The sequence below is a fragment of the Ceratina calcarata genome, unplaced genomic scaffold (genome assembly GCF_001652005.2).
Source record: "Ceratina calcarata isolate Rehan_Ccalc_2016 unplaced genomic scaffold, ASM165200v1 scaffold48.2, whole genome shotgun sequence".
NCBI lineage: Eukaryota > Metazoa > Arthropoda > Insecta > Hymenoptera > Apidae > Ceratina > Ceratina calcarata.
This window is the reverse complement of record NW_017172225.1, coordinates 2,035,358-2,049,329: the sequence shown is the minus strand read 5'-3', so window position 1 is coordinate 2,049,329 and position 13,972 is coordinate 2,035,358. Positions and strand designations below refer to the sequence as shown.

Sequence of the window (13,972 nt, the reverse complement as noted above, 5' to 3'; positions counted from 1 at the left end):
TAATTCTTTTTCTTTTTCAGTGCTAGAATTTTGGGGTATAATACTTGATTATAACGAAACTAAATAAGGTGAGATTCTAAATGATAGATAGTGTTCCACATAAATTGTTTATGAAAAAAATGAGAAAATTTTACTGAAATACGTTCTTTTATTAATAAATAGCTATCAATACAAACGACAGAATTGAATATATATTTTCTAGTACAGAATAGCAATTGGGAAAACTCGACCAAGTCTTTATATTTTAAGTATAAAAAGATCTAAAGATCTTATATTTGAAAATAAGGAAGGCTGGGTTACTTACAGTTCCCAATGCCTCCATGATACAAGTTTATTGAGAGCTTGAAAAATTAAGTGAAACTTGTACTGATTCTGAATGTGACACGAGTGACAGAACTGAAGGAAAATAGTTGTCTTGATGTATCCTCACGAGATACTGAGTGTGTGGAAAACGTGACTGCTACTTACATCTTCCTCTATCTGTGTTTGATTTCGTTCAGGGTCAGTAGAATAACCCTGCATATCAATCCTCCGACAAAAAATCCAAAAATATCAAATCAAACTGAAACGTGATTTAAACGTGACTTAATAACAAACGTGAGTCACAGTACATACATTATTTCAGATTTTGTAAGATACTAACCGATATACACGCGTGTTTATGTTCTTTTTGATACGATAGCAACATCTATAAATTAAATTTTTATATAAATTATTATATGTACGTAGAATTACAAAAGAAGTCGTAGGAAAGAGATCGTTAGGTTAGAGCCACGAAGTTCAAAGATAAAGGACAATTAAAGCTTTATCATTCTAAATACACACAATAGATCATCTCATTGATAATAATGCAATCGTTTATGTTACATTAGTCATGATGAATTCTCATAGTTGCACTGTGTGTGTAATATGTATGTAGCAAAAGTGCAGATAAATCTTGAGCAACAATAAACTTAAAATTCCATAAAAATATCACGAGATTGATGAAATTCATACCTCTCTGTGGTATGAATAATACATGGTATCGAAATAGTATATTTGTCATCAATATCAACGTCGAAGATAAGTACGTACATAATCGCGTTTAAACAATAACGCAACGTTATAACGCAACTTGGCTGCAATAAGTTGCAAATCAACATTTTTTAATTGAGAATCGAGGACAACACATCAACGTGGATTTCACAACTTTATTTGTTACATTTGTAAAGAAATTTTCCAATACAGTATGGAACTACGAACAGACGAATCGAAAAATTTGTACAGATTAATTTAGGATAGCCACGGATATTTTTAATCAATCTTGTCTGTATTTTATTATTAAATAGAGTACATTGTATTCTTCTATATATTATTTCTACGCGCTTAAATGAAAATCTATATAGATAGATCGCTTAAAAAAGCCCGCTACGTGAAGCAAACAGGAATTCCTGTTTAAGCGCTGCGTTCGCTAGAATTGCGAAACTTACATCTTCCTCTATCTGTGTTTGATTTCGTTCAGGGTCAGTAGAATAACCCTGCATATCAATCCTCCGACAAAAAATCCAAAAATATCAAATCAAACTGAAACGTGATTTAAACGTGACTTAATAACAAACGTGAGTCACAGTACATACATTATTTCAGATTTTGTAAGATACTAACCGATATACACGCGTGTTTATGTTCTTTTTGATACGATAGCAACATCTATAAATTAAATTTTTATATAAATTATTATATGTACGTAGAATTACAAAAGAAGTCGTAGGAAAGAGATCGTTAGGTTAGAGCCACGAAGTTCAAAGATAAAGGACAATTAAAGCTTTATCATTCTAAATACACACAATAGATCATCTCATTGATAATAATGCAATCGTTTATGTTACATTAGTCATGATGAATTCTCATAGTTGCACTGTGTGTGTAATATGTATGTAGCAAAAGTGCAGATAAATCTTGAGCAACAATAAACTTAAAATTCCATAAAAATATCACGAGATTGATGAAATTCATACCTCTCTGTGGTATGAATAATACATGGTATCGAAATAGTATATTTGTCATCAATATCAACGTCGAAGATAAGTACGTACATAATCGCGTTTAAACAATAACGCAACGTTATAACGCAACTTGGCTGCAATAAGTTGCAAATCAACATTTTTTAATTGAGAATCGAGGACAACACATCAACGTGGATTTCACAACTTTATTTGTTACATTTGTAAAGAAATTTTCCAATACAGTATGGAACTACGAACAGACGAATCGAAAAATTTGTACAGATTAATTTAGGATAGCCACGGATATTTTTAATCAATCTTGTCTGTATTTTATTATTAAATAGAGTACATTGTATTCTTCTATATATTATTTCTACGCGCTTAAATGAAAATCTATATAGATAGATCGCTTAAAAAAGCCCGCTACGTGAAGCAAACAGGAATTCCTGTTTAAGCGCTGCGTTCGCTAGAATTGCGAGATCCGCTTCGATCTCGGCCATTTCCACTTCGTTCGGAACGTGGTGTAGTCGTTATTCTTGCAGAGCTGTGTAAGGTACAATATTCATTCATAAATCTTGTAATATCATCATCATTTCGATCGAAACACGATATTCTACGGTTTTCGTATATACTTTGTTTTAAAACTTTACTAATAATTGATCTTCGAAATGTATCGCTCACACGTGCTAACGTTTCCCAACACGTGGTAGAAAAAGAGTTTAAATATTATTTATCAAATTAGTATTGCCAAATTACAGTTATTTTATGTATCCAAGAACACACACACGTGTTCTTATTAATAATTTTTATAAAACGTGTTCATGCGATAGATAACGGCTGTACAAGATGGTGAACGGAAGGATACCGTCAGTTTTCTCGAAAACCTACGTTACTCCAAGGAGGCCTTATGAAAAGGCTCGCTTGGATCAAGAATTACGAATTATCGGTGAATACGGTCTTCGTAATAAACGCGAAGTCTGGAGAGTCAAGTACACTTTGGCAAATATACGTAAAGCCGCTCGTGAGCTGTTGACTTTGGAAGAGAAGGATCCTAAGCGTTTATTCGAAGGTATATTTTATGTAAATGATTATGAATTTGCTTGTGCAGATGATTATGATGATATTGATATAAAAATAATCTTTTCTGACACTTCTTGTCCGATTATTTTGACGATACGATCATACTGAGATAATGATACACTTAATACTCAAGCGAAAGATATTGATTTTATAATGACTAATATTTGTAATTCTGTTAGGAAATGCTCTTTTACGTCGACTGGTGAGAATTGGAGTGTTAGATGAGAGTCGCATGAAACTCGATTACGTTCTCGGTTTGAAAATTGAAGATTTCTTGGAAAGGAGACTTCAGACTCAAGTATTCAAACTGGGACTTGCCAAATCTATCCATCATGCACGCGTACTTATTCGTCAGAGACACATTAGGTAAATTTTATGCTCAACATACTATTCTCGGCATGCCTTAAATATCTGGGCAGGAAATATCTGATCATATGCAGATTGTTTCTAATCTTTAAGGCTAGATTAAACTCCTGGCTAATCACCAGATGAATTTCTATATTTATCTGGTTTCATTCCTGGAGACAATGCTTGATTTGTTCTTTTTTATAAAGCACGATATTTAAAGTAATAGTCTCTTGGCTACTGCAGGTATTCAAACAGTTTTCCTGACTGATTGTGCCTTCAGAATCATTGAGAAATGATTTTAATGCTGGGCAACTATGATGCTCAAGAATCTGCTAACGTTTTCTTTCAGACAGGCCACTTAAGTGTCCATGAATGGGCACTTAACGTCTGTCGTGGACGCGTATTCATATTAAAAATAATTGGTACATATAGGCTTACACGATACATGAACACTACAAAGAATGGAGAAAGCATAGACAATTCTACTGTTTCAGAGTGCGCAAACAAGTGGTGAATATTCCATCTTTCATTGTAAGATTGGATTCGCAGAAGCACATTGACTTCTCTGTGAAATCGCCATTCGGCGGTGGCAGACCTGGCCGTGTTAAGAGGAAGAACCTCCGCAAGGGCAGTGGAGGAGCTGCTCCAGAGGAAGAAGAAGATTAAATCATTTTCTTTAATATTTTTATCTAATAAAGATATGTGATTCTTATGTTCAAACTGACGAACGATATGGTTTTATTTGTTCATAGTTTAATGATGTCCATTCCTGAATGTTCTCTATTCCCGTATGAATGTTAAATGGGAAAAATGCAGAGTGGTGACTGGTGGTAGTTGCTTAGCAGCTTAGGCAAAGCATGGAGGTAGAGCGATTACGCTCCTGACTGAAATTTAAAATATATTAATTTGGAGTCGTAATCATGCTCATGTTATATTTATATAGCAATACCCTGCAGTCGTTTAGGAGTAGTGAGAAAAGAATTCCTCAAATCTTTTTGTAACTAAAATCTGAATTTCACTATTCTTGATGCAGGATTTGAAATTCCTCAGACTTACAGCACTGGTGTCGAAGGCTGATGTTAACAGTCAGCTATGTTCAGAGTATACTTGTTGCACGCGGTGGAGATTGGAGTCGGTGTTCGGCGGTTGGCAGGCGGTTGGTCGAGGAGGGAAGAAGGGAACAGATAGGATTAGCGTATAGAGGAGAGAGTTTCTCTTGCGAGTGTTTGAAGCGGGACGTGGGACTTCGCGAGGTTTCCGCAGGCTGGTGAGCGCGTCTCGATCAATTAGCATATGCCATTTCCTAGCGGGAATTTCGTTTCGTTGACCAAGTAAAGGTAATTACATGACAGCATGGTTTCCTAGTTTAATCCGACGGCCGGCCGACGGTATCGCACGCTGACGCGAGACGGCCGGGTCCCGAGCGAGGACGTTGTCACGTCGTTCTTTTTCTGGTAAAGCTGGGGGCCGCGTTTCTAACCTGAGTTTCTAAATTCTGTCATGGACCCGGGTCTGGACGCTAGGCAGGGCGAGGGGGGCACCTACGAATCTCGTCCTCTCTTTTTGACAGCTAAAAATACGGTTTTTGACGGTGCCACCGCAACGTTGAACACCTTGACTATTTCGGACGCGACACGGCGTGCGCGGATCCTCGATCGTTTACGTCTATTCATGTGATAAAATGCGCGCCTTTTCGCTTATCGCTGCATCATGCGTTTCGCTGTGCGTTGCGATTAAATAGTTGTTTGTATTGGCTGATTGAAACTTCCATACCGAGTGGAAGCTGCCAGTGTTTTATTGTTATGCATTCTTGCGACCCGTCTGCATTCGACTTAAATGGTAGCGCGAGGAGTTGATCGGCGATGAATTTTAATACACGCTCGAAACGGGAAACACTACGCTACGAATTCTGTACGTTAATTATGTATAGATATCGTTGCTGATACGATAACTTGTAAAAAAGATACGTACATACATGTAAATGGTTTTCCGCGTTTTTTTCCGTAATATTACGTTGCAAACAAGTGAAATGAAAATGTTCGCGAGATTGTAACTGCAAATGTGAAACGTTCATTAACTATAAATAAGTAAGTACATGATAACAGTTTGGTTGAATGACTCGAATCTATTCTATTCTGTGAATTCTTACAATTGTACAAGTTATATTTGGCAAATGAGTAACGTTTTATTTTAATATGGAATAGAATTAATCATAAGACCGTTTTAGATCGATTGTTTTCCATTACGTTAATCTTTATCTATATCATAGATAACTACGATCAGTAAATAATATGTTGATTCTATAAGCTAGAAAGAAGAAATGAAATTTGAATGCAACTGATTGCGTTATAAATTGAAGAATGTGTGATTTTCCACATGAAATTCTATGATATTTCTAGACTTAATTGGATTCGTTATCTTCATAATTGTTGTATAGATAACTACTTCCCACGTTTCAGCCTTGTCAGTCTTTTGATTATTTCTGAACATGATTATGTTCCTGGTTAAATAAGCATAAAGATTTTTTATTTTGTTTTACAGAAGATATATGCAACATGTCACATCATTTTGTCACAGTTTGTGTAGTTTGTGTATTATGTGCTGCTCATACACCGTGTTCAGCACACGCTGAATTCTCGACAAACGGACAGACAACTAGCTTTTCTATTAATCCTGAAAAACTGCCAGATTCAAACGAACAATTACAACCATCCTGGTTACTAATCAAATTCAAAGAAACACTGGAGAAGGATGGGAGGAAATCCCAGTCGGATAACATAGGCCCGGAAAATAATGGTGCTGTCAAGCTTTCTAATGTGTTAGATAATAGTTTAAAGAGAACTACTTTGTTGAAGCCGGTCATTACGGACGATGTTCATCTCAATGAAACAAAGTCAGAAAATGTAAAGCACGATGTCCAAGATGACGATAAGCCATTAGCAGAGGAAGAATCTATTATTTTGAAGAACAGGAAAGTACTAGATAGATTAAGCGAGCTTAAGATTATGTATAAGAATGAATTGAGCGCAGAGGAAATTGAAGATGGCCAAGAATCTCTGAATAAGATTAGGATAAGGAGGGACGTAAATGTCATGGATGAAAAGTATTTCATGAAGAAGATCTTCGAAACATACGGGGATGGTACAAGCATAACGATGGAAGGTTTCGAAAAGCTGTTAAAGAAGCTGGGATTGTTAAGGTTATTAACAGATATGTCGGACTTAGAAAATCATAATATTGTTACTAGTCAGCATGAAAAACCGTTGGGTAAGTTTATTAACTTATTTATTCGATAGATCGAGAACTGATTAATTCAAAGTTGAACTTGCTTTTAAATTGTGGCAAATAACATACAGTTATTGTCGATGGATTATTTTTAATTACCAATTACGAACCTATCAATCATAATTAGAGACAAAGCTACATGCGCACTACGGCCAATTTTGATTTAATTCAACATGAGAATGGTCTTGGTAATAATAATTTAGCTTGAGAGTTCAAATTCCTTTTCAATTGACCCACAAAGTTACTGGTTGATTTCACAGAATACTTGATTAAAACTTTTCATTCTCATTATATTTTAAATAATTGCTAATTCAATCGTATTTGTGAGCATAAAAGAAATAACCAGTTAAATTCCTTCTTTGTGTATATGAATGAACAAACAAAATTTGATACACAGTGGTCGATTGCATGAAATATCAGTAGTTAAATAATCATATCTTGTGTAACGTTATACTCGAATAGATAGCTGACATTTTTCTGCTATCACCAACTGCATATTATACAATTTTTGTTTGGAATGGAATTCCATACGTCTCCGCAGTACAATATTACTTTCTTAAAGTCACGTCTGTTTTTTTATATAATTTATTTCCAGACAAGACGAAAAGCTTGCAAAATAATGGCCTACCAGAATACGAAAATGGTGTCAAGAAAGAACGGGTAAGATTGATTACAAATTATTTCGTAAAACATTTTCTTTGACTCCCTCGAAATTTCAGTGCTTAAGCAGTAAGGAATTGTTAACGACCGTTGCGAGAGACTTGCCATATAATTCGATCTCTAATGGGAATTCGACATTACCCAGTTGGGTCTTCGATCGCGTATGCCCGGCGCTCGTTTATCAATTAGCAGGTGAATCGAGCTCAGAGAGAAACGGGTGCATTCGCGTGCCAGAAAATTACAAGCCAATAACGATTACCAAGTATCATGCCGAAGATATTACTCGTAACATGATCCAAGGTATCACGATAACGGGATGTACATGGAAAGTATTGTAATCGAAGTTTTAATTGCATTATCTTTCTGTTCAGTATGGGCCTATTCAACGATCAGTATTCTCATAATTAGTCTATGTGGTTTACTCGGGGTAGCAGTGATACCCTGTATGGGTAAGGTTTATTATCATCAATTACTGCAGTTCCTAGTCGCTCTTGCCGTAGGAACGTTATGCGGTGATGCCCTTATACACCTTTTACCACACGTAAGACATACTGGTCGATGCAACGAAATAATATTACGTCCTCGTATACAATTCATCTTTCCTCTTCAGGCTATGACGTCGAACGATCATGATCATGATCATGATCACGGCGAAAGCGAGCACACCGAATTAGATCATAGAGAACAACATAATATTAATATGTGGAAAGGAGTAGTTGCAATGATGGGTCTTGTATTATTTTTCTTTACGGAGAAAGCTTTAACGGTGTTAGCCGAATGGAGAAAAATCCGGCAACGACGTAACAAGGTAATTCGCGATGTTTAAGTGTAATTGCAAAGTGTAAATAAAAGCACATTTTTACATTACTTTAGCTTCCGTCGCGCGTTAGAGTAATGAGAGAAACGGATGGACCAAATAGTAATGTCGTGGGAGAGAAACTTTGCAAACACAAATATTCGTCGTATCCATACTGTTATGGAGAAATCAACGCAGACGTCCAAGGTAGATTATTTCGATTTAGTCATAGTCTAACGGTTTACATATTTCTGTGGTACATTGACAAGGATCTTTATTATTCAGATAATCATCATAATCGTCAGCATAACAATCACGAAAGGCCTCCTGTGATCGAAGAAGAGAAACCGTTGACGTCAAATTGTCATTCGGTTTCCAAGATTATGACGAACGATGTAGAAAAGAAATCGAACGAAGACTGGAGGCTCGACGACTCGATTGTGAATACGAAGAAAAATGCGGATGGTGCCGATATACCATTGAACGAAGCCGAGAGTTATACCGTGATCATACGTGAACACGAAACGAAGCATCACGGCCATACCCATTCTCATGGTATTACTTAACTCATCAATTCAAACACATTAAGATACGAAAGACGCCGATACGGTACGAATTAACGATTTGATTCAGGTCATGTTCATTCTGCGCCCGAGTCCATGTCAAGCGTCGCTTGGATGGTGATAATGGGCGATGGTTTGCACAACTTTACGGATGGCATGGCTATAGGTGCTGCTTTTTCAGCGAATATAGCGGGTGGCTTTTCCACCGCAATAGCTGTATTTTGCCACGAATTACCTCATGAAATAGGTACATTTCAAGCAATATATACAATACCCTCGAGTCTTTTAGAATCAATATTTCAATTTTTGCTTTTGTTAACAGGAGATTTCGCGGTTTTGTTGAAAGCCGGTATGAGCGCTAAACAAGCAGTTTTTTATAATCTGTTATCTTCTGTACTATGTTTCTTCGGTATGATATTTGGTGTACTACTAGGGAGTACTCCGGCAATAAGCAGTTGGCTGTTTGCAGCTGCCGCAGGGATGTTTATATATATAGCATTAGTCGATATGGTGAGTACGCCAAGTTTCTCAATCGATCTAATTAATCTTAGATGTACTTAATTGGGAAATGTTCTATGCAGATTCCAGAATTAACTTCGAGTCATTCTGTCGAGCGTAGCTCTCACTGGCAGTGTATTTTACAAGGGTTGGGGCTGTCGTGTGGCCTTGGAATTATGTTAGTTATAGCGCTCTACGAACACGATCTTAAGAATATATTCAGTGATTAAACTTACAAAGACTGACGATTTTTTGAACGACGGTAAGCTTGCAGTACTTCCTATATAGATATATATATATATATATATATATATATTTACAGTCAAGATCCGGATCAATAAAACTTTGACTGTGCATTCTTACCGAAATAATATTCACTGTTATTATGATGTAAACGATTTGCTTTTCCTTGTTCGTACTGTTTATTGTAAGGTTCTCATCGGTAATCATATAGTTTGTTGTTAAAAGGAACTTGAAGAAGGTACTACGATGCAATAAATGTTTTACGATGTTAAGGGTAGATATTCCGTGCACAAGAGTAAATGATGATGACGATTCGAAAAGAAATTAGATAATTCAAGTACAACGACAATATTTCGAGTATGCTTATTGAAGAAAAAGGAGAGATTACGTTCTTTGAACAAGATTAAAACAATTGGGATTTGAATTCAGATTTGAATATTTTGCAATTCGATTGTTAGGTATCGATATATCAGTGCCCAAGTTTAATTGTGATATATTTAAGAGCATCAATCTTTATTTTGATATACAATAATTTAGATAAATACTGCTTGAAATAAATACTTTATAATTGAATCGGTGTAACGTGTAATTTTATCACAAATGTATTATTGAACTTGATGAAGTGCTCTGTATGCTTTAGGGTAATTTTAAACTAAACTGGATATACGTTAGGCGAATTGTAAGATCAAAAGCTGGTATCGAGTCAATATCGAATTAAAACAAACGAGACTTTTATCAATCATACAAATGCATTTTAGTTTCGTTTCATGAAACTTTGGTGCTTATTTCTTTCAACTTATTTTATAATAATCATTTTGCATTTTAGCACAAAGTCTTAAATAGTTAAATGATATACTATAAAGAAAGTACATACATATATATATATAAAAGTTTGTGTTTGAGTTACTAACAAGCTACCAAATAAGATGATAATGCCACAGCATATTCTAGTTTCTGTAAGTATAGATGCGCTTGTGCATAAAATAATTTTACTAAATATAGATTCAGAGGCGACAGAACATTTTTATTGATTGGATATATGATAAAGAAACTATTTAGTTTACTCTTACACTGCCACAGTAATTACCAATTTCCTAATTGGTGTTACTATCGTATGTACATATCTGCATGTCGTAAGATAATGATTAACGTTTAGCTTTGCTTAAATAAAAAATGGGAGTCAGATGAAGAGAATTTCGTTGCTGAAAAATGTTTTACAAAATTTATTCGATGTTGTACTATTTTACTTACTGCATTTATTATGGTACACTGCTCTGAGGCACTTTCACATGTGTGTACTATGCACTTTTCTATCACTTAAAAGATATACTGTTTAGGCTACCACACTATTATGGTAAGAACCTCATCTCTACTTATTGTAAGTTACTTACGGTATTTATTTTATTTGTATGTTAAATAATTAATGTCACCATCAATAATAATGTATTTTTTTACAGAAAAAATGTAAAAATTGAAAAAAAGCGTTATATTCTTGTAAGCGAGATACTTTCTTAAATTACATCTTGCATTGATACTAATGTATTTGACTAAATGATTTGTGCTCTTTGTAAAGATTTCAGATGCTAAGTACAAACGTTAGTTTCTTTATAACCCATTCCCACGTTATTGTGACCCGATAAGTTTCAGTCGTCGCTTTCCTAATTTTCGTGAATCTATTCTAATTTGAAATGTCGAGAAATAAAACAAGCAAATAAGAAGGTGAGTCTTTTCTTTATTCTTAAATAACGAAGAGAAAATGAAATATGTATTTACAAATGAGAAGAGTGGTTCGGTATTCGTATGTACATGAATATTCCTACACTACTCAGCGTGTAGGCACTTGTCGAACAGAATTTATAAACACCAATTGTTAGATCGCGTTACTTTGTACAAATAAAAATAATATAATTATGTAACAGCGACCATGAATACTTTTTAATAATTTGAAGTTGCAGAGAGTTCGTCACACGGAGACGATGTCGTCTTTATCACTCATCTGTGCCGACAGGCTGAACGCTGTGTCCGTACTGGCTTCGCTGTTCAAACTGTCATTAAACGCTGGTTTCATATGAGCAGCATCGCTCATTTCCCTCATCAATCCCGCCATGTCATCGTCAGGATCGATTTCCTGAATCTCGCCCACTACATCGATCTCCATAGATTGATTATCCGTTACCGACGTTTCCTGGATTTCAGGTTTAACTTCCTTAAACTGATAAGAACAGACTTGGTCAATCACTGCGAATGATAATGAGATAAAACGTTGCTATTCTACAAATATTTACTTTCATCGGTTCCAACTTGCATTCGGGCGGTAAATTCATATGAAACACGCAGTTTGTATCGAAAATCACAGGGACCGGTTCGTGACACTCGATATCTGCTCGTACCGCGCCACACGCTTTGAACAATACTTGATGCTGATCCTATTAGCAGAACGAATTAGAAACAATCACTTGCGACATAATTTTATTTCTACTAACATTATTTCTTACTTTAAGGATGTGCTTCCGGCAATGTTTCGCAGCAGGAAGAGTCTTCTCTCCACATTTTACTCCGCCTTCCGTGAATATACACTTTGATATGCTTGGTATTTTTTGCGTAGCTCCTTCGGATGTCTATAACGCGTATAAAATTTCAGTTTTATGTATTTCAATTTCTCGTATTTCGATGTAAAACTCAATTACCTGCGCCCTTCGTTCCAACGATTTACGGTACAATATACTTTCAACTCCGCTTCTCCTATGATATCGGTTTAACGCTTTTAACTTCTCATAGATCTTCTTCTCTTTTGCAGATTCCTTTGGTTGATCGTGTATACTGCACAACGTTTCCTTTTCCTTTTTAAGCGCGTGTAAATACTTTCGTCTTTTCTCCCTCAACACATATTGCAGTCTTCTGAACTGATCTATGTAAAGCGATTGCAACCTGATAAGTTTTTCCCTCGCTATGTAGATCACCTCCTCGGCGGTGAAAATGCCAGCATGCCTTAAAAAATTAATGCTGATGATTCAGTAGAAATTACTGTCTTGTTCTTGCGAAAAGCGACTACAAAAATGAAATAAGCATGGTCGAGGGCACCTTTAAGACTTGCTCAAGCCGAAGCAACTAGCACTAGGTGAAGGAAGTCTGGTAGTAGAGGATCGTAAGGCATCTGTATAATTATATATAAATATATTCTTACTTTAAAGGATCCTCTTGCGCGCTGTACAAGCTTTCGTTATCGCTGTCGTCCAAGTAACTTCCTCTCAAAGCTTCGCTCACTGTTGTGGGTTCAACGTCGCTATCAGAGGAACTGGCATAATCCAAGATCTCACACCCGCTCGCATTTACTCTGTGTGCATCGACCTCAGCTGAAATTAGCATAAAATAATTATGTAATCTGAAGCAGCTTGGTCAATGAATTTGAATGCGAACTTACTGAAAGGATCTAATGCTCTCGCTTTTCCTTCTTCGTCCTCTGTATCTTCTGTACTGGAATCTGTTTTCTTAACGTAGTGACTTAAATTAAGCAAAAGCATTTCTGGTGTCTGGGGCAGAGAATGTCTCGCAGTTGACTTTATACGTGCTACTTGAGCCTTCCTCGCATGTTCAGTGCAATAACTGTTAACATGAATTTTCTATTATTAACAAGTATAATTAATAGACAATTCAGTCGAGTTTAATTCCAGTACGTACGAGATATCTCTTCTGTCCAACTTTGGTGCAGGATTTTGGCATTTCCTGCCATTAGTATTATATAAAAAGCCGCATTCTTTGTAAGGAGCATTCGGATCCTCGAGAATATGCTTGGCGCAATAATTAAACCCCTCGAGACAGGATTGTGTACATTCGTAAGACGAGTACGTGCAAGTTTGCGTTTGCTTTGGCTTTTTCGTAGGTGTAGTAGTCATAGTAGGCATTGTTGTTTTTGGGATACGAAACATAACTCGTCTGGGGACAGAGTAAATCAAATTTACCGCTAGAACTTGCGCGGAAGTCAAGGTAACTTCTTCAGTTTTTTGGCAATTGGAAATAATTAATAGATGAAACGATACGTCGTACGTAAAAAATTAAATGAAATTTATGGAATCGGACGAGAAGAAGATATTTAAGTAGTTTTTAAAGTGAAATTACAATTCAACGCGCATTTGTAACAAGTGGTAACTCGCCACCATTTTGTATGTGAGATGTTGACTGAGGTCTTATTGATGTATGTACTTATTTCAAAAGAACGAGACGGACATGTGATCGGTTTTTGTGAAATTCTGCACGGGACAAAACGAGCGGGACTTGACAAAGCCGCGAGACATAATTCTTCGATAAACTCACCGTGATCTCTTACATCAAACCCTCCGAGAAAGGAAGGACAGTGCCAAGTGGCTCACGCTCGTAACCGTCGACGTGCTCCTGGACACTTTCGAAGGAAAAAGAGATTTATATCAGTAAACATAAAACACTGGCGACCGCGATGTGAGTTCGAAGCTGTGTCGGGATAAACGAAATAGTTGAAATAAGCAACGCGCGCCCAGGTC

The 13,972-nt window shown here is 36.2% G+C and overlaps 4 protein-coding genes across 18 annotated transcripts in view; 2 read left to right on the top strand and 2 right to left on the bottom strand.

Moving 5' to 3' along the window:
- Positions 1-2,327, bottom strand: part of LOC108627849 (mitochondrial glycine transporter) — a 4,122-nt gene extending 1,795 nt beyond the window's left edge. Inside the window, exons 1-4 of one of the 9 annotated variants that reach the window (XM_026815830.1) lie at positions 997-1,437; positions 644-688; positions 469-562; positions 305-396 (exon numbers count right to left, since the gene is read on the bottom strand). In XM_026815830.1, the coding sequence (XP_026671631.1) occupies positions 305-322 (18 nt within the window). In that variant the 5' untranslated portion in view covers positions 323-396; positions 469-562; positions 644-688; positions 997-1,437. Of the gene's footprint in view, positions 1-304; positions 563-643; positions 689-996; positions 1,438-1,469; positions 1,564-1,644; positions 1,690-1,997 lie in introns of those variants that run through there. The other 8 variants (XM_026815831.1, XM_026815822.1, XM_026815825.1 and 5 more) reach the window with 8 other exon arrangements.
- Positions 2,328-2,442: 115 nt separating this feature from the next.
- On the top strand, positions 2,443-4,137 carry RpS9 (ribosomal protein S9). Of its 2 annotated transcripts, none has more exons than XM_018029389.2 (4): positions 2,443-2,538; positions 2,816-3,054; positions 3,245-3,431; positions 3,908-4,137. In XM_018029389.2, exons 2-4 carry the CDS (start codon positions 2,832-2,834, stop codon positions 4,077-4,079), a joined length of 582 nt encoding a protein of 193 aa, XP_017884878.1. In that variant the 5' UTR covers positions 2,443-2,538; positions 2,816-2,831; the 3' UTR covers positions 4,080-4,137. The 2 variants fall into 2 exon arrangements, with proteins under 2 accessions (XP_017884878.1, XP_017884881.1); XM_018029392.2 differs by having other exon boundaries at positions 2,470-2,533.
- Positions 4,138-4,631: 494 nt separating this feature from the next.
- LOC108627781 (zinc transporter foi) lies at positions 4,632-11,376 on the top strand. Of its 5 annotated transcripts, none has more exons than XM_026815817.1 (12): positions 4,781-5,500; positions 5,955-6,680; positions 7,294-7,358; positions 7,418-7,658; positions 7,730-7,899; positions 7,969-8,166; positions 8,232-8,361; positions 8,440-8,709; positions 8,788-8,964; positions 9,040-9,227; positions 9,299-9,477; positions 10,285-11,376. In XM_026815817.1, the coding sequence occupies exons 2-11, from the start codon at positions 5,969-5,971 to the stop codon at positions 9,443-9,445; spliced, it is 2,298 nt and encodes a 765-aa protein (XP_026671618.1). In that variant the 5' UTR covers positions 4,781-5,500; positions 5,955-5,968; the 3' UTR covers positions 9,446-9,477; positions 10,285-11,376. The 5 variants fall into 5 exon arrangements, with proteins under 5 accessions (XP_017884725.1, XP_026671618.1, XP_017884724.1 ...); XM_018029235.2 differs by having other exon boundaries at positions 9,538-11,176; XM_018029236.2 differs by lacking the exon at positions 4,781-5,500 and adding an exon at positions 4,632-4,750 and having other exon boundaries at positions 9,299-11,176.
- dgt1 (KAT8 regulatory NSL complex subunit dim gamma-tubulin 1) lies at positions 11,171-13,856 on the bottom strand. 2 transcript variants are annotated; one of them, XM_018029238.2, is made up of 8 exons: positions 13,770-13,856; positions 13,137-13,391; positions 12,880-13,061; positions 12,643-12,811; positions 12,146-12,461; positions 11,954-12,076; positions 11,744-11,884; positions 11,171-11,670 (listed from the first exon to the last, which is right to left on the bottom strand). In XM_018029238.2, exons 2-8 carry the CDS (start codon positions 13,382-13,384, stop codon positions 11,422-11,424), a joined length of 1,428 nt encoding a protein of 475 aa, XP_017884727.1. In that variant the 5' UTR covers positions 13,385-13,391; positions 13,770-13,856; the 3' UTR covers positions 11,171-11,421. The 2 variants fall into 2 exon arrangements, with proteins under 2 accessions (XP_017884727.1, XP_017884728.1); XM_018029239.2 differs by having other exon boundaries at positions 12,146-12,446.
- Between the last annotated feature and the right edge of the window lie 116 nt (positions 13,857-13,972).